Source organism: Micropterus dolomieu, linkage group LG21 (genome assembly GCF_021292245.1).
Source record: "Micropterus dolomieu isolate WLL.071019.BEF.003 ecotype Adirondacks linkage group LG21, ASM2129224v1, whole genome shotgun sequence".
Classification (NCBI taxonomy): Eukaryota; Metazoa; Chordata; class Actinopteri; order Centrarchiformes; family Centrarchidae; genus Micropterus; species Micropterus dolomieu.
In genome coordinates this window covers 21,487,838-21,503,188 of record NC_060170.1, presented here as the reverse complement: position 1 = coordinate 21,503,188, position 15,351 = coordinate 21,487,838, and the positions used below count along the sequence as shown (strand labels likewise).

General features: G+C 40.7%; 1 protein-coding gene across 2 annotated transcripts in view; it reads left to right on the top strand.

Annotated features, from left to right (window-relative positions):
* LOC123959657 (netrin receptor UNC5C-like) overlaps positions 1 to 15,351 on the top strand; it is a 187,276-nt gene that overhangs the window by 95,389 nt on the left and 76,536 nt on the right. For both annotated transcript variants that reach the window (XM_046033836.1, XM_046033835.1), the window contains exon 3: positions 5,414 to 5,557. In XM_046033836.1, the coding sequence (XP_045889792.1) occupies positions 5,414 to 5,557 (144 nt within the window). The remainder of the gene's footprint in view (positions 1 to 5,413; positions 5,558 to 15,351) is intronic.

The following is a 15,351-nucleotide window of genomic DNA, read 5'->3' as shown; positions in this document are numbered from 1 at the left end:
AACAAGTTCAGCTGTGAGAGTTTTCTCTTACTATGCAAATGTGTCTACAGCTGCTTCAACTATTTTGGAAACAGGGATGCCTCGCCAAGAGAGAATGGTCGATTTCATCTCTCTGCACTGCCTTCACAATGACATTTAGACATATTTGCACATGCCCACACCCCATTAGAAACCATTGTGTAGACATGGCCAATCAGGTTTCTGTTGCTGAATAAAATAGCTGTATTAACCAGTTTTTTCTGATTTCCTGATTCCTGATTTACAAAACCCAATGTCCCGTTTAGATAACGTTTAAGAAGATCAAGTTACTGATTGCTGATCAGGTTTCTAAAGCTGACAGTTAAGGAATTAAGTGCATGTTGACTCCTCTTTTCCTCGCCATTTTTGCCTTCCATCCACACTAAGCCAGCAGGGTCAAATTCAACCTCACTGAGAAATTGAACACGTTTCATCATTACAATCATTGATTTCCCCCGCTGTGAAACCAACTCAGCTTTCCCTGATGGTCTCTGTTTCGCTTTATATACTGTATGTCTTGTTCTTGTTTTGTTTTCCTGCTTTCTGTCTGTTTTCTCATATCCCTGTAACTGTCTCTGCACTATTTTGTTCTATAACTGATATCTCCCTCTTTCATTACGTGCAATACTTACTACAGTATCCTCCAGCTTTCTCTTTAAAGTATACTTACTTCATTCACCTTGACTAAATGTGAATCACCTCACCAACTAAGAACAGTTTCAGAGCAACTAAACTGTTTTATGGTCATGGATGGGATGAACTATAAATTGTATTACTTGCTTGCATAACTGTAGTTTATAAATGAGAGAATGTAGTTGAAATTGTGGCACAGGTGACTTTTTACAAATGACTGACTCACTGTACACATCACTTGACACTGTTTGGGTCCAGAGTTTGCATCCAGAGCTAAGCACAATATTCATAAGTCTAAATATTTTACTTTAGTAAATGGTATTTGGAATATTTTACTGGTAAATTAATGCTGAATATAAACCAATCAACATTTATTTTGATTAGAATTAGACTAATAATACATTCATCAGATTCAGAATCAGAAGAATCAGAATAAGAAGGAGCTTTATTGCCAAGTAGTGTTTTACACATACGAGGAATTTGCTGTGGTGATAAGGTGCTACACGTAGACAAACATACAGTCAACATAAATAAATGTAGAAATATATAAATATGGAATGGAAGAACAACGTTACAGATATATACATGAGCATTATTCTGGGTCTGTGCTGTGCAGAAGTAACGCAACGGAAGAGAATATTGTGTACATATAAATATATAAACTGACAACATAAAAATATACAACAACAAAGATCAACAATCAACAACGAATATGTGCGACGTGCCAGGTCTGAGGCCGACACGAGATGAAACGGTATTTACATGTGCAGAGACATTTCTATCATTTGCAAGGGGGGAGTGTCAGTAGGGGACCCGGGCCTTGTTAATGAGGCTAGTCGCAGATGGGAAGAAACTGTTATTGTGGCGAGAATTTTTAGTCCTGATGGACCGCAGCCTCCTGCCAGAGGGGAGAGTCTGAAACAGTTTGTGTCCGGGGTGGGAGGGGTCAGCTGCAATCTTTCCTGCTCGCCTCAGAGTCCTCGAGGCGTACAGGTCCAGAAGAGAAGGAAGATTGCAGCCAATCACCTTCTCTGCAGAGCAAATGATACGCTGCAGCCTGCCCTTGTCCCTGGCAGTGGCAGCAGCGTACCAGATGGTGATGGAGGAGGTGAGGATAGACTCAATGATGGCGGTGTAGAAGTGCACCATCATTGTCTTTGGCAGGCTGAACTTCTTCAGCTGTCGCAGGAAGTACATCCTCTGCTGGGCCTTTTTGATGATAGAGGTGATGTTCAGTTACCACTTGAGGTCCTGGGAGATGGTACCCAGGAAGCGGAAGGAGTCCACAGTGGTGACTGGCGAGTCACACAGGATGATGGGGGAGGCTGGGGCTGTGCTCCACGACCATCTCACCGGTCTTCAGAGCGTTGAGCTCCAGACTGTTCTGGCTGCACCAGGTCACCAGATGGTCGATCTCCCACCTGTATGCGGACTCATCCCCACCTGAGATGAGCCCAATGAGGGTGGTGTCATCCGCAAACTTCAGGAACTTGACAGACTGGTGACTGGAGGTGCAGTTGTTGGTGTACAGGGAATAGCATACATAGAATAGAATACATAGCCCATATATATATATATATATATATATATATAATATATATATATATATATATATAAAACGCGGACTTAGCCACCGTGATGCCACCAATTGGTTTGTGGACTGTTTTGAATCCTCAAGTTTGGCATTTTGGCAGTCATCATTTTGTTTTTTGGAACCAGAACTGACCATATTTCAGAATCAGAATCAGTTTTATTGTCAGGTATGTGTACACATATGAGGAATTTGATTCAGGATTGTACATTGCTCACGATGTACTTACTTATACAATAATAAAATAATAATATAATAAAATAAAATCAGACACAAACTACAGAGTAGACAACACTAATATACACACTATGAACAAAACAATATTTGGATGATAGGAAGAAGCTGGGGCTAGATATGCATTGCTATGCCATTATCCTGATTGACAGGTCACGGTGGTAGCGACATTTTAATCACAATGTAGCCACGTGAAGAGTGAGAAGTAGTGCCATTTTCTTAAAGACTTCTCTAGAATTGGATATATATTTTGTAACCTGCGGAATCTCCCCCTGCTGGCCATCAGAAACAGTGCTTTTCAGACCCGGAGGCGATATCCACAAATTTTATGCAGTCTATGAATATGTCTCTGGAAACTTCAAGCTTTCTGTATTGGAGCTTTTTAGTTAGCTGTACTTTCATTGGAACCACTTCCAAACAAGCCCAGTTCAAGATTAAAGATTAAATAACTGCAATGTTGAGTCCAAGGGCAAGGTGTAAAACTTGAGGTAGCTTAGACTATATTTACTAAGGTGCGCCGTGTAAGTGCAACATAAAGCTACTAAAACAGTCCTCTGCCGGGAGAAAGCATCCTCTTATACAATGCAAGTCAGCTGCAAATCTTGAGTCAGAAAACCTGAGGTAAAGCCACTGTCCCTCATGCTGCAGTATTATTCTCTAGCCAATAAATAGTGCAGAGCAGATGTGAGTGCAGACTTATATTTGTAGTTTTGAGTGTTTTCTGGAATGTGCTGGGGGTTTTTTCTTTCCTATGTTCATATTTCATATTTTCTGATTTGTCATATATTTTTGACAAAAGTGTTCATTTGATTCTGAGTGTAAATGTATTCTGTTTTCTACAAATTTTTAGCTTTGCTGCATACATGTCTCCATTAATACTTGAACTGTTCCTATATATATTTTCATATATATAATATTGTCCTGCTAATAATTTTTGACCTTCAGCTTAATAAGCCATGTACACAGTGATGCAAAAGCATTAAATGTGCATGTTTTTCCTTTTACTTTGTCTTAAGCACAAGCTTGCTCCCAACCTCTTACTGTGTCCCCAACCCCCATGGACCTGTCCATGTACCATCCCATATGCTTTTTTTTTTGCATTTGTTTGAGTCCATTTGCCATAACTAGCTGTCTGGCTCATTTGAACCATTCACTTGAATTGGCTTACTTTCCTCATTATTTCAGTAGTAGCGTGCTCACTGGTCCTCCCTCCTACCCATCTCTTTTGTCCTTTTTGTTCTCACGCTGTGGTTTTTGCTGATTGCAACTGCCTGCCTACTAGTTGTCTCAGCCTGGGTTGCTTGCTGGTTATAATTGCCACTTTGGCCATTGTTTTCTTAGCCTGTACCCCTCTTGCTGTGTCCCTTGCTCTTTCATTTTAAGCTCTGAAGCCATAATGATCTCCCTTGTTTGCTAGTTTGCTCAAATGCTGGTATTCACAGTGGTTTTTATACCGTCTTTGCTCTTTGCCGTTATAGCTTTCTCGTCCTCACTAGCTATTATCCCTTGTTGTGCCAGCAGTACCTTCCACAAGCTTTTTACTTTCTGCCTTACTTTCCTCTTTGCCCTTTGTGCCATTAATACTATTTGAATTGCCATATCTTCTTAGCCCCCCCTTTACTTTCCATCTCTTCCATCTTCAAGTCCCTTCTTTGCACTCTTTTTAAACTCAAAATCCATGTCTCCCAATCTCCCAGCTAGCTTCCACAAAAGCTTTTCTTACCTTTCTTACTCTTTGCCCTCATGGGTTTCTCTTTAAATCTTTTGCCTGCCATTAATGGCCTTTCTTCCGCCACAATCCTGTTCACTGGATTTCGCTTTTTGCCTTCCTGTCTGTCCCCTTTGCCTTTTTTTGCTGGCATGCTTACTAAAACTGTCTTTCAATTCCTCTAGTGGCAAGAACTTACTGCAAGTCTTCATAAGTAATAGGCCCAAGTCAGATTTGTGGAGCCCCATAGAGATCGTTGCTTGGGTCTTCGTAACACTGCTGAACCTGAAATAAACTGCCAAAATCTTTTCTCATAGCATTTTGCCGGTCTACTCCCCAGTCCACACATACTTACTTACCTAAAACCCATTTTTATCTCCTCTTCCTTTTCCTTTCCGTTTCACATTTCATTGCCCTCTCCCACCTCTTACTCTGTCATCCTCTCTCTTCCTCTCACTGTGACTCTGTCATGTTGCTCTCCATTACTCATACCAGCCTACCATTTCTCTCTCTCTTCTTTCTTCCTAGCCGGTGAGCTTAACTTTTTTTTCATCAGTACCACCTCCTACTTTGTTTTTCTTCATTATTCCTTTCTTTTGTCATGCATTTCAACAATCTTCTTAAGGTCTTTTCCCCCTGCTCGTGCACCTGTGTTCTACAAGTCCCTTACTGATTTCTCCCACATTTTCATCCTGAATTTATCCCTCACTCCTCATTTCCTATTTTTCTCTACATTCCTCCTCTATCATTGCTTCCTTGCAGTACTATCAGTGGGGTGCAGCTATTTAAACCTCACACTTATTCTTCACATGGAACAGCTTTCAAAACACCAGAGAAAATAGGGAATTGGAGAGCAGAGTGAGATAAGTGGTAGAAGCGCAAAGGAATAATCTCACAAAGTTTACATTAAATCCGTACTGAATCTACTCAGTAAAATGACCTGGGCTTGTAAAGAGCCGCAGATATGTATGATTATCCCCTGCTTCTATTTACTTGCTAAGATATATACTGTGCACCGCTTTGGCTTTTTCTTCTTAAGCTAACATGAAAGCCATATCACCAGAGTAGAAGCTTCAATAGACTTTTGCTTTTACTTTTTCTTGAGTATCAGTGGCTCACTGAGAAACTAGAACTCGTAACTCATTTAAATTTTTCAGGAGTCTCCTTTTGAATCTAAGCTTCAACTGATATTGCAAATGATTCAGCAGTGCTTTTGCTTTCTTCTGCAGGTCTGGTGGTAAGAGAAGCCAGTATAGAAATTACCCGACAGCAGGTTGAGGAGCTGTTTGGTCCTGAAGATTACTGGTGTCAGTGCGTGGCCTGGAGCTCCGCTGGAACAACCAAAAGCCGCAAGGCACACGTCCGCATCGCATGTGAGTACATGACCGTAAGCATGCATGTGAAGTGTAATGATTAGAAGATACTGTTTACACTATACTATGTAAGAGACTGGGTGAGTTCATGGTTCATATACTCTCACAGAAATACAATCACTCATGAACAGTTGAATGATTTGAATGTGAACCAGCAGCAGTAGAAGATGCTGTTAGGAGAGCAAACAATGAAGGATGAGATACAATTACAAATTAGGCAACCTAGACAAATTATGCCACTAATAATTAAAAAATACTATATAAATATAGAATGTATTGAATGAGTATTACTGAAATATATAAATAACATTACTTGTGCGGGAGGTGGAGCGTTATCAACTAGATATAGTTGGACTCACCTCTACACATAGCACTGATTCGGGAACCAAATTCCTGAAAAGGGGCTGGACTCTCACCTTCTCTGAAGTTGCCCAGGGTGAGAGGCAGCAGGCAGGTGTGGGGATACTCATAGGCAGAATTGAAAGTTCTGGCTGTAAGAGTACCCGGCCTTCTTGGAGTCTCTGGGTGGCATCCTGGAAGGGGTTCCGTAACTTGGCTGGGAGACTTCAACACTCACGTAGGCAATGGTGGAGAAACCTAGAGGGAGGTGACTGGGAGGTACAGCCTGCCTGATCTGAACCAGAGTGGTGTTTTATAATTGGACTTAATGTGCTACTCGTGGGGCGGCACAGTGGTGTGGTGGTTAGTGGTGCGGTGGGTAGCACTGTCGCCTCACAGCAAGAAGGTCGTGGGTTCAAACCCCGGCCTTTCTGTGTGGAGCTTGCATGTTCTCCCCGTGTCTGCGTGGGTTCTCTATGGGTACTCCGGCTTCCTCCCACCATCCAAAGACATGCAGTCTAGGTTAATTGGCGACCCTAGGTGTGAGCGTGAGTGGTTGTTCGTCTATGTGTGGCCCTGTGGTGTTCCCCGCCTTGCGCCTGATGTGATGATGGGATTGGCTCCAGCCCCCCCACGACCCTGTATGCAGGTTGACGATAGATGGATGGTGCTAGTCGTGGTAGCGTGGTAGATAGATGATCGACCTGCAGCTAGACACTCGGGTAAAGACAGGAGTAGATCAAATAATCACCTAATCACCACCACGTTGATATTGATTGGCGTGTTGTGACGCCACAGATAAATAAATGAATGGGAAACACCGGAGTGGTGCAGATTCTAGAGACTGTTTCTTAGCTCTGATAGTGAGTTAGTTAAAATCGCCTTAATATTAATATTGGCGCGAGATATTGATATCTATATTGTCCAGTGCTGGAAGACCACTTTGAGGAGCTCCTAAACCCGACCAGCACGTCTTCTGTGGAGTTTATATTTTATAACCCCGACTCGGGGATAGCCAGTCAAGAAGCTGGGCTGTCTTGACTGACAAGCATCTATAGTGTCACATGGACTTCGCGGACAGTACCTGTGGAGTGGCAGACCCAGGGTGGTGGTTCCCATTTTCAAAAAGGGGAACTGGAGGGTGTGTTTCAATTATCTGGGTATCACACTGCTAAGTCTATTCTAGGGTGCTGGAAAGGAGGTGCCACCCGATTGTTGAACCACATACCTGGCCGTGGAACAAGGGTCCAGCTCTTTAGCCTTGCAGGGTTGTTGGGGGTGTCAGAGAGTTGGCAGCCTTAGCTCAGCTCTGATATTAGGTGGGAGTTCGGAGTAGAGCCACTGTTCCTTTGCATCAAAAGGAGCCAGATGAGGTTGTTCGGAATGCCTCCTGGGTGCCTTCCTTTGAAGGTCTTTCGGACATGCCCGAACTGGGAAGATACCCGAGGGTCGACCCAGAACTTGCTGGAGGTATTAAATGGGAGTGCTTTGGGATCTCCCAGGAGATACTGGAAAGTGTTTCGGGCGAGAGAGATGTCTTGAATACCCTGCTTATCTTGCTGCCACCTTGACCCGACCCTGGATAAGCGGAAGATGATGGATGGATGAACTCTGACTGTTTATTTGGCTTTCTTTTGACGTGTAAAGGTGCTATACCTTTTAACACTCAAGACTCGTAGGAGAAAACTTGTATTTGGGTAGAGCCTTCAAAATGGGTTGTACACTAAATGATACATGCTGGGGGAACTTTTCTAAGCAGAGACTTAGCTTTATAAATTTAGTATACCATATCAGCAGCTTTCTGTTACGGTGTGGTGAAGAATTTAATATGACATCTGGGAGACTGATTAAGGTCACCAAAAGAACACAGGCCAGACTAAACCCAACCAGACTCAATATCACTCTAGCAGACAGTATTACGATGTGACACTGCATACACAGTGATCACATGGGGAAATCATTTTAGGATTGTTAGACCCCAACAACAGTCCAGGGAAAGGAAAGGTTGAATCCTGCTGTGAGTGATGGTCACGTGACAGCTCTGCGGCAGCTGTGTAGCAAGGGAGTTGAGATATTTGATTGAAATCACCTAAAAAGCCTTGTTAGTTCTTTTAACTTAAGCCTCATTTAACAGAATGGATTGTTCCTTCAAAGATCCTTTCACTGGTCTCAGAATTGAACCCACAACAGTAGTTTTCCAAGCGTCATTGCTCTGGTCAATTCAGCCATAAAAGACAACTGGGACTTGTCTGAGTGCTCAGGTTATAGAAAGGTCAAGTGGGTAAAAAAAATATCAATAACAAAAATTGACCCCACCTTCCCGGTTTACCTGGCTTATACTGACAGTGTGGCTCTGCTTGAGTGAAGTCTCAAAAGGACAACTGGGGGCTTTGATGGAGTCCATTCAGCAGACACTCAGAACAAACTGCACACATCCCCATATGTATTACTTTAACAGACAGTATCTCTCTAACAGACTCACACCATGGAAATCTTGTTTTCCCATGTTGCTCTTATTCATGCTAGAGAAGCAAATCCATCATGATGACCCTTGTTTTTCATTCAGATAATTTTATTTGGCTGTAAATAATGTCTCGCATTTTAACTTTTGCAGAACTGGGTTGCTTCAGTTATTAATTAGCATAGTGACTTGCACATGTCAGTATTTATTAATTTATTTTAGGTGTTTCATTTTAATAAAACAAAACAAATGATCTATGATAGAATTATTTAAAAAAACACATTTTATACACTTGTACAAAAACAAGCAATTATTTTAGCTTGTGAGCTTTAAAGAACATTTAAATTTAGAACAGAGCATCACTACTCTCTGCATTGCTTTGGAATAAGAGGATGTTTTTCTCTTTGTCAGCAGAGAGTTAGTGACACAGTCGGAAATATCCTACTAAGCTCCGCTAATAACATTCTCGAATGGAACGGGCCCTCCTCTGGGTGCAATGAAAGCTGGGTAATGTGCTGTTTTTGGCTTACGTTTCAGCCGATACATGCTGAGAGACAGATGCAGGCAAGTGTACGTATAGGCTTCTGAGATTCTCCGAGGTAAACACGTGAATGCAGACGCCAGCAGCACAGAAATGCACACATAGCAGTGAAGGCCATATTATTCAGTGGCTTACCTTTTCAACAAGATAATTGATGTATGAGTATATGTATATATTTATACGCGTGTGGGGAAGAAATAATGGTTGTGTCTGCATCATCCTATAATGTTTATTTCTTGTTCTACACTAAATTATAAATCCTCTAAACTAAATTAAATAAAAATTCTACATTATTTTCAGAAGTATCCTGCTACCTATGTTGTAATCTATTAAATTGTTTGTTTTTTTCAAACAACTTCTTCACACAGGGTATAAATATTTCACACAAGACCTCTTTTGGAGGTTAGGTGGAGGTATGGTGATAGAGGATGCCTCTGACAAGGCTTAAAGTACCAATAGAAACCAGAAAGGCAAAAGATGATAAAAATCCTGCCTTATTTTGCTTTTTCTCTTTCTCTTTCAATCTGTTCTTCTTTCTGTTTAATATGTATTTTCCTCTGACTTTGTCTGTCCCTTCATCCTTCACTTTCTTTCTTTCCGTTATAACAGTGATTTTACCCATAACCAGATCTGATTACACTCAGCCCCCTCTTGCGATAACCTTTTACTTCAAATCGACCCAACCTCCTGACCTACCCCGCTTTCGGCTCCTATTTGGATCTACTGTTGTGATTAAAATGCTTCCTGGCAGCTAGAGCTTGCTGAGCAAAGTGTCTTTGCTACCATACCATGCTATAGCAATTCAGCATTTCTCTGCTGAATTTCCATCTCCCCTTCCCACTCATTTTCTTATTTCCCCTTTCCCATTGTCTCCTCCTCTTTTAGCTTTTTTTCTGGCTTTGCTCATCTTGTGCTTATTGTTTCGTTCTGTCACTCGGTTTCTCTTTTCTGCCTCTATTTTTCTCATTCTCTAGCATCTCCAGGCTGTTTTAATAACTGAAGAATTAACACTTCAAGGCATTAACTAAATACGCAGTTTGTAGCTGGATAATGGCAATCAGTGTTGTGCCGTAAAGGTTTCAAACACACAATCAGAGATATTAAATCTGAGTAATTTGTTGGTCTTTTGGAGCAGGGCACTTCAGCTGAGTTATGGTGGCAGGCAGTTTAATTCAAGTTTATAAAGCAGGTGAGATGAACACACACATACACACACACACACACACACACACACACACACCCCACCACACATACACACAAACACAAATTCTCACACTCACTTAGTCATGCACAGCATTGCAGGCACATACACAGGGGTAAGCTCTGTCAGTATTGCTCTTTGGCCCTGCAGCTATCGGGTCAAGTGTTTCTCCTTGAACGGATTAGCAATATGTCAAGGTCACACATACACATACACACATACATGCACACGCAAACACCCAGACACGCACGCATTTCAGATGATGGCAATTTGTTCTGCCACCTTCCACTGAGACATGTGTGTGCATAGCAATCAGGAGTCCAGACACTCAGGGACACAGAAACCCAGGCAGCTCCTTGTGTCAACTGGAAAATGTCTGTTAGTGAATTTCATCTGTTTTGTTTATGATGCAAATGTTTCAGCTGCATGTATTTAGGTTTTCCTTCAATCATGGATGAATTAGATGAAGGAAAACAAGGCTCAATAGGGATTTCTTGTGTTAGATTCTAAGCACTGATTATAACCATTCTGCGTTCATTTAGGATCAAACCTGTCTGTAGTTTACAACAATATAGGCAGTCATTTGTAACCCAGCAATTGGAAACAACTGCAGTGTGTTAGCCAAATATTCTAATAGGAAGCGTTGCTCAGCAGCACAGAAACCAAATTGCCCCAACAACAAAAGTCTCATTTTACCTTTTTCTGCATGAAAATGGAATGCTTAAACGTTTCATTATGCATATTCAAAACTGATGTGAACCAAAAGAGCTACGCTGTTAGCCCTCTACACTCGCCCGGAAAACCTTCAGTGTTTTTCTCTGGATGACATCATCAAGAGAGTCTTGTTTTCTGGCTTTGAGGGCCATTTATATAGTGAGAACCCATAGTGTGTGTGTGTGTGTGTGTGTGTGTGGTTATGATGTCTCACCATTGCTGTAAGCCAATGAGCTTTTTCCCAGATGCCATGGACTGCTTCAGCATACTCTTAAGTGTTAAAGTGGTAAGCCACAGTTTTGATTTAGTCAAGTGTAGTCCAAGTGTAGGGTCAGTAAAAGTTAGTAGATGTGTGTTTTTGCTGGAGCACAATTATCTTTTTATATCAAAGCAACAAAGACATTTTGTCAATTAGCATTAAAACAGGCTCCTACAAATAATAGTCAAAAGAGAAGTGAGGCACATGATGGCAGTACTTCTTTTTTTTTTGATTGAAATATTTCCATGGTAAATTTTTACTTTATATTTTGAAAGCTATAATTTGTTTACCCTGAGGATCTAAAGTGAACACTTTAATTTAGTTTCATTCGAAAACATTCCCCTTCTTGTTATCTGCAGTACCTAGAAGTAGTTGACAGGTCCTTTAGCCGTTGTTTGTCTTAATGAGTCATTTTACAAACCAGGATCCAGAGGAAGCGTTTTGCTTCACAGTGCCAGTGCTATGTCAGCAAATAGTTGTTTACTTGTTCAAAAACTTGACGGTGGATGGAAAGACCTTGTCTGATGTCTAGGACTGATGACAGGTTGTGAAGTGTTGAAATGACAGGGTAGAGAGTTCAGTGAAAGAACTGGTTTGAGTGGAAAGAGACTCTCTAAAGTCACTTAGAGAAAATGACTCCCTATATAATCACACTGAAAACGATTGTGACACTCAAGGTCACCATCTACCTTTCTTTCTTCAATTTTTGATGTTTTGGAGCTTTTTGGGCATTTGAAGACATACATATGAGTCCTCGAAGACTGAAGAGGTTCCCAGTATTTTTGTGATTTTGCATAAACAAGTTATACCATGAAAGCTATTTCAAAACTTGTTGGATGAACATAAAATTGATTATTATCAAGCTAAATATCATATGAAGCACTATACTAATAAAGTTACTTCAGAAACTTTTGACAAAATAGCAGCAATTAATGACTTTCCTATTAATATATACAAGCGGAAAGCAACACAACTCCACTGAATTATTGTAAAATGATTGGCTGCTGCAGCTGGAACAGTTTCATGGTTTATAACTTCAGATTTTCATCATTTAATACGTGTGTGTTTTAATTACAAATCCATTTATATTTTTCTTGCCCTCTTGTGTGCTTTATCAATTACATCATTTAGTTTTTTTTCCCCCAGCTAAAGGTCTGATTGTTTCCACTGGATGCCAATGTCTAGGGAATTGGATGTCCAGACGATCCTCTCTGAGAATAAAGGAGTACTTTGCTTGCTATTTTCTTCCCAAGCATCTCACTTTGCTCTTTATTGCTTGAGCAGCTCCACCAGGGGAAAACCGTTATGATTTGGCATGGGTAGCATGCAGGCGGAGACACCCATTTTAGATAATTGCTCTGAAATGTGCTTATGTAGAAGTGCCTGAGGCAACAAACTAACCACAAACATAATAACAGTTTTAGTTGAGCTGTGGAAGAAGTTTTAGACGGAGAGGGAAGGAGGTGGAGAAAGACACAGAGGAAGGGAAGACAGGCAAGCTGAGAGAGACAGGGAAAGATGAGTTTATGCAAGAAAAGGTCATTTTTGAATAGATGCTTACACTGCTTTATTGTGTGTGCGTGTATGTATAAGGGAGTTCACACTGAAGAACCCTTTACAAGGTTGCCCTCTGTACTTTTCAACCCTGGTCTACTTCTAAGTTGTTCTGTGAATTTATCTTGTGTTATATTTATGAAGCTGGATAGCGTTATCTGCAGTTTGGGAGTAAAGTGGGGTCAGTGAATTGAAAGGACACAGCTGTCCCTCCTCTCCTGTGCACATATTTCCCTCGGGCACATATTAGCACACATGCACAAAAACACACACCTTCCACTGAAGTGAATTCATGGTCCCCTGGTGTCGTGAACACAATGTCACATTCCCTGTTTCTCTATAAAACACAAACACTCTCAAACACACATGTGCTATTGCAACCAGATTGGCAAATTTTTGTCTGTCATAGCCTGCTAGCTTAGCACCATGTCTGAATATGTGCGAGTGTATGTGTGTGTCTGTGTGTGTTGTCTGTTCATCCCCCGAGCAGTTTGCTTTAATCTCCTTTAATTTCATTCTCAATCTTTATGGAAATCAACTCTCGCAACCAACTCCTCATTTCACCACCTCCCTTACTAATTAAGACCAGGAAATTGTTCCTGGAATTGGCTGGCATGAGAGGAGTGCGTCTCATCCCTCAATCGCCTCCTCATTCTCCCCATGTGTCTGCAGTTGTTTTTTGCACATTTGTGGTTACGTGTGCAGGTCTGTTTTTCTGTCCCACTGTGAGTATCCTACCATTGTGTTTGTGTTTGTAGTTGTTCTGCCTCCATGTATGTGTTGTGCCTGCGTGTTTGTCTCCAGCCCCTGTGTGTATTTTCCTCACTGTGACAGTATCTCTCTGTCTCTATCATTCTGTCTTTGTCTCTGTCCACGTACGTGTGTCTCTGTGTGTTGTGGGGGTAGCCATGTGGTGGATTTAGGGCTAAAGCTTTGGGTGATTACTCCCATAATGAACCATCATGCTCTGTTCAGGCTGTCGTCCCCCACAGGGATTGACTGTATTATGAAGTTATCATTCAGCCTCAGCAATGCTCTTTGTCCTCACATAACTCTCTTAACCAATATAGCACAGAAACTGACCGCGATTAGATTCATATCGCATGAAATTAAACCTCATCATTTAGGTGGGAAGATGTTTTGGATAATTTTTGAATCTTAAAAGCTTTGTTAGTGGTGAATCTCTAGAGAGCAGACAGCATGATCACCTCTAATGCCCTGTTCACACATACAAACATGGCAGGCTGTCTCATAACTCTCATGAGTCTTGTGCTCATCTCCTGCTGGTATTTAACGTGCTTACAGAGTAGCTCCTAACTTTACAATATTTACCGTGCAATACATGTTATTGAAGCTGTATAGTCCCACAGTAACACATACGCTGGAAAGAATGAGATTGGGGACCCATATTTGCCCTTAACTCAGTCCTGGCCCAAGCGAAATTGGCGTCAGTTATTCAGAAATTTACTTTTTAAAGGTGAGTTTGGGTGCATCACAATGGTGTATATAAAAAAAAGAGCTGGGAAAGGGGTAATATTCTATTATTATTATATTCTATAATATTAAAAACATAGATTTACAAGAAAAAAACTGGATACTCTCTGAGATTAAAGTAAAGTAGTATATTGACTTTGTGTCAATCAGGTTTACACAATTAAAATTTTCGGAACAGGTTAACATCTGCATACCCTACTTTTAATAGAGTAGGATGCAGAACCTTTAATAACACAAGCACATGTGAAAAATAGCATTTTCAATCGTGTTTTTTTCTTGTAAATTTACCACTTTAATCTTGGAAATTCCGTGCTTTGTCCCAGAATATTACCCCCCTCCCCCAGATCCATAAAAAAGTTAAAAGTACAGTAGTTATTTGTCTTCACATTTTCAGAACAGTTTTTACTCCATGCCTCAATTGTTTGACATTGTTAGCATATAATAAATATTTTTGTTTTGTGCCTGCACAAGTACAGCCCCCTAATTCTGGATTTTAGTATGTATAAACTTTCCACCATTTTGCCATCAAAATATACCGCACACTCAATATATGCCAGATGATTTATATAGTTTGCATTCAGTGTAAACAGGCAACATTTTACTTATAATAAACTGTGTCTATACAGGCGTAGATACGCATTATTACAGTTTACACTTGTTTGTGTAAATGATGCTTTTTCCATTCAAAGTCATCAGTGTCATATCTATCACCTGTGAGATTTATTAAGTAAAGCATTGATTGTGCAGCCAGACAAACTTTTGCACTAGTCATTAAACAACCATAAACACATGTACCTTAAAACAGACATTTCTTCCTCAGTAGTTACTGTGCAAAACTGTCCGCCACTAACCAAGCCTTTGAACAGATCACTACATGCAAATAGCTAATTTTGCACTTTGTGCTAAACTGGAGGTTTCCCCTCTTGAGATACATCTTTTACACAATATGATTTCAATTTATGTTGGACAAAGGAAAAAATGGGGGAGAGAGTGGTTCATGTTTACAAATTCAAAATGATAAAACCAGCATGTGTGAAGTATTTTGTACAGGCTGGATTCTTCAGCCTGTTCTTATACTTTTCGAAGCTTGACATACATTATCTCTCCCTTGTATTTGTGTGTAAGAATGGGATCTTGATACAGCAGATGTAATCAAAGTCAATTGTTGGCTGGACTGTGTAATTTATTACTGGTTGGTTTTGAGAGAGATACATGCAGATGATACAAGATG